We start from the raw sequence: 12,366 nt of genomic DNA on the forward strand, positions 1-12,366 counted from the left end.
AATACATATATGCATAAAGTATATGTACATGTATTTACTATATACATATACAGACACATACATATATGTATATATTGATGTATGAGCTGACGAAACGTGAAGAGTGACGTGTAAGAGAGAGGAGCTCGCAGGATGAGACAACGTGTGCCGACCTATTGCATATTCATAGCTGTTGAAATGTTGTGAATAATGCTAATTTAATATGATATGTATATATATACACAGGATGTTTCATTTTTGTTTTTGGGGTTTTGTGTTTTTTTTTTTCTTTTTTGCTCAGCCAAAGCAATCAAACAATCAGTCAGATAATTTGATGAAAATCAAGCACGATTCCTGCGGTGGACTTAAGACTAACATTGATAAAGTCCCAGGAGACCAGAGTTAATAATGCTAAAGATTTTATGGCCTTTAACAAAGAACTAGCAAAAAAAACAGGTTAATTTGATTATTTTTAAAAAGAGACAAGATGTTATAAAGCTAAGCTCTAACAATGTGGTTAAATGAAATCGTTATAAATAAAGTTTTTATAAGACTAAGGCTTTAAGCATAAATCTGAATGAAAACTTGTTACTTTTACTTTGTTTATGCCCAACCGGGCAACACAAGGGTTAAAGGAGGCGGAAGCTTTCACCTCGCGCCGCTCTCCCGATGGTGCCCATCGCTCTCCCCACGAAAGAACTCCCCACACTTCGCTCCAAGCGGGGCTTGGTGCCCTGCTCTTAATTAAGCTAGTTTTAGTGTCAAACTTACAAGTGAATAAAAAAGAACATTGAAGTGAGATTGCTGCAGTGCCCAATTTCTTGAAGGAAGACATTTTAAGGAAAAAATTCATTTAGCTGCCTACTTAGGAAATTCAACCCCCCTACGAATACATTTGGTCCTTCGAGCCGGATACTAAGATCCTCTCGAACCACTAGCATCGGTGGAATTTCATCCATATTTCAAGCTAAGTAATTTTTTTGCAAATTATAGGTATATGAGTACATGTACATGCCTCCAGCATCCGTACCCATACTCACATACATATAATTGTTGCCATTGATTCTCCTAATCCAAGTAAAAATTACTTTCGCGCAAATTTTTCCTCCTCAAAGGAGAGAAAATTTTGGTCCCCAAATTTTCATACATATATATGTGTCCAGTACATAAGGCGCCATATTGGTTCGCCCACTTCAAGTTTTTTCCTCGCACTTTGGCATATATAGGCCAAGTATATAAGGCGCCATATTTTATTTGCCTATTTCCAATATATATTTTTTCGCAATTTCAAAAAAATATTAACACATATGTATGTATGCAGTGAATCAAACCTACGAAAAAAGTGATCTCCTACATATAAGATATATATGTATATGCAAGCAGAGTGTGTGAATGTGACAAAAATTACAAACATATCCAGTGCTACATTAAATCCAAAAATAAAGGTTTTGTGCAAATACAGTCCACTCCTGGGAAAAGTGTGCGCGCAGTGAAAGGTGGTTTTCAACGAAGAGAAGAAAATTTTCAATACAAATAATAAAGATTTTTAAAAAAAAAAAACGAAAGTGAACCACCCTCTCACATATAAAAGCCACACTTAGACATTTCTGGTGACCAGACACCCTATAAAGTTGGGGGCATATCGGTTAGACACAGCAAAAGAAATCATATTAAAAAAAAAAAAAAAAAAAAAAACATTAATTTATATAAAGAAATCCGATCCATTCACACCTCTGCATATCGCCATTCCATATTTTCATATTTAAAAAAAAAGAAAAAAGAGAAAAAGAAATTTTTAAATACATATATATATACTCCAACATTTTACATATCCATACACATACATATATATACATATTTTTCCATACATAAAATTTTACATATATATATACATATCCATACACATACATATATATACATATTTTTCCATACATAAAATTTTACATATATATATTCATATCCATATACATATACATATTTTTTCCATACATAAAATTTTACATATTGATTCCCATATACATATCCATACATACATACATTCCACAAAATTTCTAATTTTTTCGCACACAAATATATTTTTCCACCACCGCGAACAAATCCCGCTATCCCTTGCAGCCTATATACATACATACATACGAGCATACATAAGTACCGCTTAACTGCAGTATACCAGCACAGCTGCAAGCTCATGTGCCAAAGACCGGCACAAAGCAAACGACCAAAAGTAGCTGTGCTGTATACCCTAGGTTGGCAGGCACTTTGTGGGGTATATAGGTTGAAGGGTCACGTTGAGGAAAAAATCGAATAATATTTAATTGGTAAAAATTTGTGTTCCGCGTTTTTGTTTATTCTATTCCCACGCGTTCCAAGTCGTATTTTTTGGAGTTATATTTCAATTCCAAAATATTCCCACGTGCTCCAAGTCGTATTTTTGGAGTTACATTTCAAGTCCAAAATATTCCCACGTATTCCAAGTCGTATTTTTGGAGTTACATTTCAAGTCCAAAATATTCCCACGTGTTCCAAGTCGTATTTTTGGAGTTATATTTCAATTCCAAAGTATTCCCACGTATTCCAAGTCGTATTTTTGGAGTTACATTTCAAGTCCAAAATATTCCCACGTGTTCCAAGTCGTATTTTTTTGGAGTTATATTTCAATTCCAAAGTATTCCCACGTGTTCCAAGTCGTATCTTTGGAGTTAGATTCCAATTCCAAAGTGTTTCCAAGCGTTTCAAGTCGTATCTTTGGTTCTATTGCAATTCCAAAGTATTCCCACACGTTCCAAGTCGCATCTTTGGAGTTATATTGCAATTCCAAAGTATTCCCACACGTTCCAAGTCGTATCTTTGGAGTTAGATTCCAATTACAAAGTGTTTCCAAGCGTTTCAAGTCTTATCTTTGGTTCGATTTCAATTCCAAAGTGTTTCCACCCGCTCCAAGTCGCATCTTTGTAGTTATATTTGAATTCCAAGGTGTTCCAAGCCGTTCCTAGGGTTTTTTGGCAGTGTTCCAAGTCATTCCAAACGTACCAGCTCGTTTTCTGGTTTTTTTTTCAATCTATTTCAAGGCGTTTCAAAGCCGTTCTTCAAGTGGTTTGGTAGTGTTCCAGTTTTTCCCAAACGTTCCAGTTCGTCTTTTTGGCTAATTTTCAAGCCGTGCCAAGCCAGCTCACCACTTTATAACCGCCACTCTCTGGGGTTATGAGCACGAGCCCGTCAAAAGACGAGAAAGCAGCTGAGAACACTGCAGCCCCGAGCAAATCCTCAATTGCTGCTCCAGGTCAGCGCCAGAGGAGTACCAGCCCTACTACTCCTCCTTCCCGAGCATTTCAGACCCTCTCTAGTCCACTAACTCTCAAGTCCGCACCATCGAGCACGACCTTTCAGCAAGCCACGTCAGAGCCACGACGAGCAAGCCAAAAAGAGGTCAAATCATTGGTACCACTTCCACAGATTTTGGTAACCGCCCCAAGAGTCACTCGGTCCGAGACCAAAAGGGTTTTAGCTGCTTCCACCATGGCTTTGAAGAAGTTTGGTTCCATTTGCGATAAACTAAGTCAGTTTGAAGTCGACAACCACGTCACGTCACTGTCCGAGGTCAGCGTATTTACGCTCCAAGTCCGTCGTGATCGAGTTCAAGCGTTGTGGGAGAAGGTCGAGCAGGAATATGAGAAATGCGAGGCACTCATAGATGGTAAAGACGATAACTCTGAAGATTTAGCCATCCAAGCTAAATATGACAAATGCTATCAAGTTTACGAGCGATGCACGGCTCGATTAAACGAGCTTATCCATGAAAGGTCTGCTCCGACTCCTCCGAACCGTCATGCGCCTACCTCTGCACCAGCAGAACGAGGCTGTCGATTGCCACCCATTGACACAGAAGTCTTTACGGGAGATTATTTAAAATGGCCCACGTTCCGTGACTTGTTTACAGCCATCTACATAAGCGATTCGCGAATTTCCCCTGTTGAAAAGCTGTACCATCTCCTAGCGAAAACGAGGGGTGAAGCCAACCTCATTGTAGCAAAATTCCCGCTTACAAATGATGGTTTTGAAACGGCATGGAATGCACTTAAACAGCGTTTCGAAAATAAGCGACTTATCGTGAACAGCCAATTCCGAGCACTTCTTGACCTGCCTCAAATTTCCCATGAGTCCGGAAAAGCATTACAGGATCATCAGAATGCTCTGCAGGCATCCATTCGCGCTTTTGAGCACTGTGGCCTGCCAGTAACCACTTGGGGAGGCATGTTCGTATTTTTCTGTTCCATCAAATTGCCAAAGAATACCCTTTCATTATGGGAGCAATCTCTGGGAGACAAGACTGCCATTCCAGAGTGGCAAATGATGGACGATTTCCTCACTGAGCGGTTCCGTACGCTCGAAGCGGTGGAAAATACAACTGCAATGGCTATTTCGGTTCCCACATCGAAACCTCCACGAAATCCGATTCCAGCCACCCGAAAGGCTAATACATTTGAAGCCAAGGTGACCACCAAACCAAAATCCTGTGATCTCTGTATGAAGGAGAATCACCCGGTGCGTCGATGTCCCCGCTTCCTTCAGATGACGGTGCCAGAGAGGGTGGCATACATAAAGAAAAAGTCCCTTTGTCTGAACTGTTTCGCAAGAGGACATCAAGTAAAAGATTGTCCGAGTCAGCACAATTGCTTCACGTGCAAGGGGCGTCACAATACGCTCTTGCACAAGGACGCCCGACCGGAGAATAATCCAACGTCGGTCCCAGCTCAGCCCAGTTCGCACAATATTGTCCGGACTTACTTTACCTCTGAGGCAAGGTCCTCACGAGATAAGTTGCTAGGTACAGCGATCGTGGACTTTTGGCACAAGGGCACTACTTATGCTTCACGGGCGCTATTAGACCCGGCTTCTGAAGCCAATTTCATATCCGAAAGAATGTTCCGACTCATGAAGTTACCATTCCAAACTGTCAGGGCCGAAGTGACAGGCATTAACGGAAAGGTCAATAGAACCTTGAAGGTCTGTCACATAAGCATTCGGTCATCGCATGGACCTCCAGTCCAGATCGAGATAGAAGCGTTTGTCTTGTCCCAAGTTGCTGATGATTTGCCGTCATGTACGATAGCCCAAGCCACACTGGAAGGAATGCCCAATATTCCTCTAGCCGACCCCTCCTTCAGATTAAAGGCAAAGATCGATCTACTCCTTGGCATTGATGTAATACCAGCGGTGACTCTTTCCGGCATCCAGACCGAAGTGTGCGGATCTTTAATGGCTCAAGAGACGAGATTCGGTTGGGTCATTTCAGGCCCGTTGCAAGGGGTCCCCGTCAGTTCATGTGCCGCGTTCACCACGAGGGTCGCAGTTAGCAGAGAGGAGGGACTTGAAACTCTTCTCACAAGGTTTTGGGAGGTGGAGGATCTACCGGGCAAACCGGTAGAAGATTCTGACTCTGTTTGCGAGGTCAATTTCCAGAAGACCACAAGAAGAGATGTTGCGGGGAGATATACGGTCTCACTTCCGTTTCGAGATCCAACCAACATCAACCTTGGTCATTCCAGACCAGGGGCATTGGCTCAGTTCCTAAAAAACGAAAGCCGACTCCTTAAAAATATTCCGGCAAAAACTGAGTATGACGCCGTCATCCAAGAATATTTGGACTTGGGCCACATGCGTCAGGTTCCATTTGACGGCACTAATAACAATTTTTATTTGCCACACCATGCGGTTTTCAAGCCCGACAGCACCACAACAAAGGTACGGGTAGTTTTTAACGCCTCTAGCAAGTCCACCAACGGAGTAAGTCTCAACGACATACTTTACCCTGGTCCGGTACTTCAGTCCGATCTCACTACTCAGATTCTCAAGTGGCGTTTTTTCCGAGTAGTTTTCAATGCCGACATCACAAAAATGTACCGCCAAATTATGGTCGATCAAATCCACACGCCATTTCAGAGGATCCTGTTCCGAAATAAAGAGGGGCAACTTGGTGATTACGAGCTGAATACCGTCACGTTTGGCATTAACTGTGCTCCGTTCTTAGCCATCCGAGTACTTCAGCAACTCGCAAGTGATGTACAATCCAAATTTCCTTTGGCTAGCGATATTATCAAGTCCTATATGTATGTCGATGATGTCCTGGCAGGGGCTCATAATGAAACAACGGCAATCGCAATGGTCAATGAACTTCAAGACGCTCTTGGTTCAGCTGGCTTTCCCTTGCGCAAGTGGACATCGAATGTGAAGAGCGTGCTCAGTTGTATTCCAAAGAGTCATTTACTGAATGCTGATTTCCTCGACATCGAAGAGGCCAGCACAGCGAAAACACTGGGAATCCGATGGAAAGCGACTACGGATGAGTTTTATTTTGTCATCTCACCCCAAGATGTCAAGTCAGCTTATACTAAGCGAGAAGTCCTCGGGCAGATCGCCAAGCTATTCGATCCCGCTGGCTGGCTGGCTCCCTTTGTGATTCAAGCCAAGGTGTTTATGCAAGAGCTCTGGTTACAAGAGCTAGGGTGGGATGATCAATTGCCCAGTGAACTCCATCACAGGTGGCAGGATTTTACAAAGAGCTACTCCTTCCTTGACCAGATCCGAATTCCACGATGGGTTCTTCATGACCCAAATTCCGACATCCAATTCCATTGTTTTTGCGATGCGTCACAGCGGGCTTATGGTGCCGCAATTTACGTGCGCGTTAGCAATGACCAAGGCATATCATGCTGCCTTCTTGCAGCGAAATCTAGAGTCGCCCCGGTTAAAACGGTTTCATTGCCCCGCCTTGAATTATGCGGAGCTACACTTTTAGCGGAACTGGCAGCTGCAGTTCTTCCGCAACTTCCAGTTGATAATGCGGAGGCTTTTTATTGGTCAGATTCCACCGTCGTACTGTCGTGGTTAAATAAGCCACCCTGCACATGGACAACGTTTGTCGCAAATCGGGTAGCAAAGATTGTGACGGCAACAAATGACGCCCCATGGAATCACGTTCGTTCAGAGGACAACCCAGCAGATCTCCCTAGCCGCGGCCTGAGTGCGCAGGAATTGGTACACAAGGATTTGTGGTGGCACGGCCCACCATGGCTACGGGAACCACAAGAGTCCTGGCAGCGAGCGACACCACTCCCACTAGACACTGCCTTGGAGAAGCGGGTAGTGAAGGTCCACGTCGCGATCGCTAAGCCAGCCAACGAGATATTATCTCGTTTTTCCAATCTGGCACGTGCCTTACGAGTGATAGCATATGTGATCCGTTTCGGCAGAAGGTGTCGTAAACTGCCAAACGATTACTCCGGGGAGGTGACCTCTAGCGAGATCAATCAAGTACTCCAGGCGTTGATCCGAGTCACTCAGCGTGATTACTTTCCGACGGAACATCGGTGTCTACAGCAGAAGAAATCTCTGCCCACGTCTAGCACCATTCTCAATTTGAATCCTTTCATTGACGCATCAGGTGTGATCCGAGCATGTGGGCGCGTGCAACAAGCAGCGGCCCTTAGTTACGATGAGCGTAACCCCATTCTGTTGCCAGTAGTAAGTCCGTTGTCCCGGCTGTTGGTGCTTTTCACGCATCAGATCTCTCTCCATGGGGGCAGCCAACTGGTAGTCCGTCTCATCCGACAGAGATACTGGATTCCAAGACTGCGGAATCTAGTAAAATCGGTGGTCAATTCATGCAAAGTCTGTGTGATTTATAAAAGAAGGCTGCAATCACAGCTAATGGGCACCCTTCCGGCCCAGCGAACTACTTTCGCACGTCCTTTCACGACCACCGGTATAGATTTTGCAGGTCCTTTCGACATCAAGAGTTTCACCGGCCGCGCTTGCCGCATATCAAAGGGATATGTGTGTGTCTTTGTTTGCTTTTCCACCAAAGCCATTCACCTTGAGGCAACTTCGGATTTGAGTACCGAAGCATTTCTGGCAGCATTCGCTCGCTTTGTATCGAGGCGAGGGTGTCCCCAGCAAGTGCAGTCCGACAACGGGAAAAACTTCGTAGGTGCATCCAGAGTGCTTGAAAAAGATTTCCTAAATGCTACCCAGCAGAAAATATTATCCCACTACAGCCATCAGAATCTGTCCTGGCATTTCATCCCTCCCGGGGCACCACACATGGGAGGGTTGTGGGAGGCTGGAGTTAAGAGTTTTAAAACTCTGTTCTACAAGGCCACTTCCAACCAAAGGTATACTTTTGAAGAGTTCTCTACGCTGCTGGCTAAGGTAGAGGCGTGTTTGAACTCGCGGCCGATTTCTCCTATGTCTGAAGACCCCACCGACTCTTTAGCTTTGACCCCAGGCCATTTCCTAGTTGGCGGTCCATTGCTATCCGTGACGGAACCTGAAATCAAGGATCAGGTACCGTCTATCATTAACCGGTGGCAGCGTCTGAAGGCCGTGAGTCAGCATTTCTGCACCCGATGGAAAGACGAGTATCTGAAGGAGCTACATAAGCGCAATAAGTGGCGATTCCCTTCTAAAAATCTTGAAGTGGGCGATCTGGTGGTACTCAAAGACGACAATCTTCCATTTAATGAATGGCGTCTCGGGCGAATCCACCAGACACACCCTGGCAGTGACGGCAATGTCCGCGTCGTCGAACTGCTTACCGCTCGCGGTATTGTGAAGCGTCCCGTCGCAAAGTTGATCTTTCTTCCTCCAGAAGAAAGAATTCAAACCCATTACGTAAAACTACAGTAGCGTCCAGCACTTGGTCCTTCCTCCCAAGGAAGAAGGGCCGAGCTGCCAGTAGTAATATGTGTTTTATCGTCCTACATTAATCCGCTTTCTTCATTATTTGTCCCGGCAGCTTCCTGATATTCGTCAACCTAGATCCCGTTTCCATGGCTCCGAGACCGCGTTCAGTACAGGCATCGAAAGAGGAGCGCAGATGTTCGCGAGGAACTGAGTCCTTCCGTTGCCGAGTCTGTCGCGGAATCCATCCTCTGAAGCGATGCCGTCGCTTCCTGCGGCTGAACGTGGAGAAGAGGATGAGGGCAGTGCTGGCGAATAAGTACTGCGCCAATTGCCTGGCCCACCAACATTCCGGAGGAAGCTGCTTAAGCGGTGATAAGTGCCGAATCTGTGAGGAGGATCACCACACGCTGCTTCACTTCCATGAACAGCCACGTCGACGCACTCCAAGCTCCGTCGTACGCCGAGTCACCCCCGAGTCCTCCAGACGAAGGGTCGCGCCAACGCCAGCCTCCGATCCGAAACTGACCTTGACCACACTGCTGCAGCACCGCAATCCGCATCTGATGCCCACGGCGATGGTGCGCATTGAGACGGAGGGAAAAACCTTCGACGTGAAGGCCCTGGTGGACCCTTGTTCTGCGGTATCGTCGATGGCGACGTCATTGGCCACGGCCTTCAAGTTGACAGCCGTCAATATAGGGGCAGAGAAAGCGGTGGCAGCAGTGATCCGGTCCCCAATCAGTGAAGGATGGCGATTGGAGGCGATCCTGAAGGTGGTCGATGGCTTGTGCTGCCGCACTCCAAGCGCTCCGGTGGACCCACAGATCGCCAAAAAGTTTGAGGGCATCGTCCTGGCGGATGAGACGTTCTACCGACCGTCGTCAGTGTCTCTGGTCCTGGGCGCGGATGTGATCACGGAGGTCATGCTAGAAGGGAGTCTACCTGGGGTTGGCGGGCGGCCGATTGCGATGCGCACAGTTTTTGGCTGGACCCTGTCCGGAGCGTGCCATTAAACTGCCTGGGTCTTGCACTCCTGCAAGGGGGGGAGCATGTTTATGCCCAACCGGGCAACACAAGGGTTAAAGGAGGCGGAAGCTTTCACCTCGCGCCGCTCTCCCGATGGTGCCCATCGCTCTCCCCACGAAAGAACTCCCCACACTTCGCTCCAAGCGGGGCTTGGTGCCCTGCTCTTAATTAAGCTAGTTTTAGTGTCAAACTTACAAGTGAATAAAAAAGAACATTGAAGTGAGATTGCTGCAGTGCCCAATTTCTTGAAGGAAGACATTTTAAGGAAAAAATTCATTTAGCTGCCTACTTAGGAAATTCAACCCCCCTACGAATACATACTTTTTAAAATTGTGAATGCATCGCAATTGAAAAATGTTTTGTTAACCATTACATCTGCATCAAAAATGTAAAGAAAAACTATGAGAAAACTGAATACATTTCAATATATTAAGTATTGAAGCAAAAAACTTTGAAATCGGCTTATTTGGACCTTTCTATCATTTCTATGTTCCTGCAAATTCTAGTCCATAAATATTCTACATATGTATGTATGTATATATTTTTAGATATCTCTCTGGTTTTTAGTCTATCAAAATTTTCAAATTGTTTATAATAATATTGCTGCTATATCCCTATGGACATGGAAAATTGAAAAGCAAACCGCAAAATGTTGGTAAACAACCTGAACTTTACGCCCCCAAAAACACATGAATGGGCAGTGATGGAGGGCTGGGAAAAAATAAACATACATATACTGCAAATAATAGGCCACAAACACAACTATTGTGAGAAAGAGAGGGAGAGATAGAGAGCGAGAGAGAGAGAGAAAGATAGACTGACACAGAGAGAGAATATGGGAGAAAAAGCGCCTCTTGTTTTGTTGGAGAACGCAATAATTATTTTAAATTGCAAGCAAAAATATTTACGCATTCGTAATTGGCAGTCCAGTGGCAGCACATTTTCATTTAATTTCGACCGCCCCACCCACCCCACGCCTACTTTTCCTTCTGTTTGCCATTTTCCTACAATTTTTATTTTCCATTCGGTTGTTGTTGTTATTTTTCTGCCCCCATGCCACGCCTCCATTGTCTGGCCGCATTAGCACTTGGACCAGTGAACCCAGCAAAAACAAAAACAACAAATTTTTTACTTCCTGTACACGGAACTTAATGAAAGTAAGGCAAAAAAAAAACACAAATACAAAAAATATTAACAAAAGAAAAGGCGACGAGAAAATTTTTTTGCAGACAAGGGCTTATAGTGAGGGGTAGGATGTGGGTTGGTCGCAGGTGTAGAGCTTAAACTTGGGGGATTTCTTGATGACGCATTTAACAGCTTGGAAGTAATAGACCCTAACAAACAAACCAAACAAAAAAGCCCACCTCGTCCCCTTCTAACACAACAAAAAAAAAAAACAAGTGAAGAAAGAAAAACGGAAAACTCAAGTCTGGAAATTGTTAACTGAGAGAACTAAGCAAAGTGAGTTTCTATGGAACACTTCTTTTTCAAGCTAGGTTAACTATGGATCACCTGGAGCGTAAGATATGCGACTTTAACAAGAGTTAATAGGAAAAGAAGTTGAGAATTGTTTGGAACAAACATGAAATGGATAATGCCATGATGCTTGATGAACAAATCTTGGCCAAAGTAATATTTTATTTTTAATGAGCTTAGAAAAAGATGCCATAATAGAAATCTTACTGTACCATATCATAACGAAATAGGTAAAAAATACAGTACTTTAGTTGATTTTTAAGTTTAGTTCACCTCATCATTATCATGCTATGTTATCATTTTTTACTTTGCATATAGAAAATTTGCTTTGTTAAGGCAAATGTCATTCGATTTCTCCGCATCAACACCTTAATTCCTGGTTGTCCGAATGTAATACCTCAGGTAATTTCCTCTAACTCCATTGAACTACAGTTGTCTTGGTTGTGTCATTTGGCTTTCATTTGGAACTTTTTTTATTGGATTTAATATTCTTTGTCCGTCATTGAACACATTTTTACAAGTCTTTTTTTTTCGTTGCCAGCTTTCAGTTGGCATATCGCATTGGGCTACATTTTTTCACCATTTCTCATTGTTTTCTCTACATTTCATCTCATACTTTGCTTCTATAGAATATTTTTCATTATTATATTTCAACGAATTTTCCTTTTTTTTTTTTTTAATATTTCCCTGTTGAATGCAATTGGATGCTATGAACGTACGGTGGTATGTTTGTTTGTCACTTCTCATCCTCAGACAGTTCCCCTTTTGCAATATGATTCAGATTTCATTTCAATTCTCGACGGTTTCATATTTTCTCTTTGGTTTTTTTTTTTTCATTTTTATTATGATTTTGTCGCCTCTTTCCGTCTGACACTTTAGGCAAAATGGCTGCCTGCAATGACTTGTCCTACGAGTACGCTTTGTCTGCATTTCCGGCAGCTTTAATTTCATTTTATATTTCGCTTTTACTCATTGTCAGTGTTCGCTTTGGTATTATAAAGTTGTAAAAGAGATGCTCATAAATCCCCGGCTTTATGTGCTGACTCGCAGGACTTTTTTATTAAAAAATAAGTCATTGCATACTTTTGAGTGCTGAACTTGAAAATGCTCCCCTCATTTGTTCTGTGCCTTCATTTTAAGTTGCACTATAATTTTAACATCGTGAAAAGAGCAATTGGGCAAAACGTAATGGGGAATACGGTG

At 43.6% G+C, this 12,366-nt stretch overlaps 2 protein-coding genes across 2 annotated transcripts in view; one reads left to right on the plus strand and one right to left on the minus strand.

Moving 5' to 3' along the window:
- Positions 1 to 12,366, minus strand: part of LOC6644273 (cell adhesion molecule 3) — a 78,356-nt gene that overhangs the window by 38,035 nt on the left and 27,955 nt on the right. The gene's annotated exons all lie outside the window — the stretch shown is intronic.
- Positions 724 to 9,747, plus strand: LOC124460315. Its single transcript, XM_047010853.1, has 2 exons — positions 724 to 950; positions 8,774 to 9,747. Exon 2 carries the CDS (start codon positions 8,808 to 8,810, stop codon positions 9,672 to 9,674), a length of 867 nt encoding a protein of 288 aa, XP_046866809.1. The 5' UTR covers positions 724 to 950; positions 8,774 to 8,807; the 3' UTR covers positions 9,675 to 9,747.

This window comes from Drosophila willistoni (genome assembly GCF_018902025.1).
Source record: "Drosophila willistoni isolate 14030-0811.24 chromosome 2R unlocalized genomic scaffold, UCI_dwil_1.1 Seg167, whole genome shotgun sequence".
NCBI lineage: Eukaryota > Metazoa > Arthropoda > Insecta > Diptera > Drosophilidae > Drosophila > Drosophila willistoni.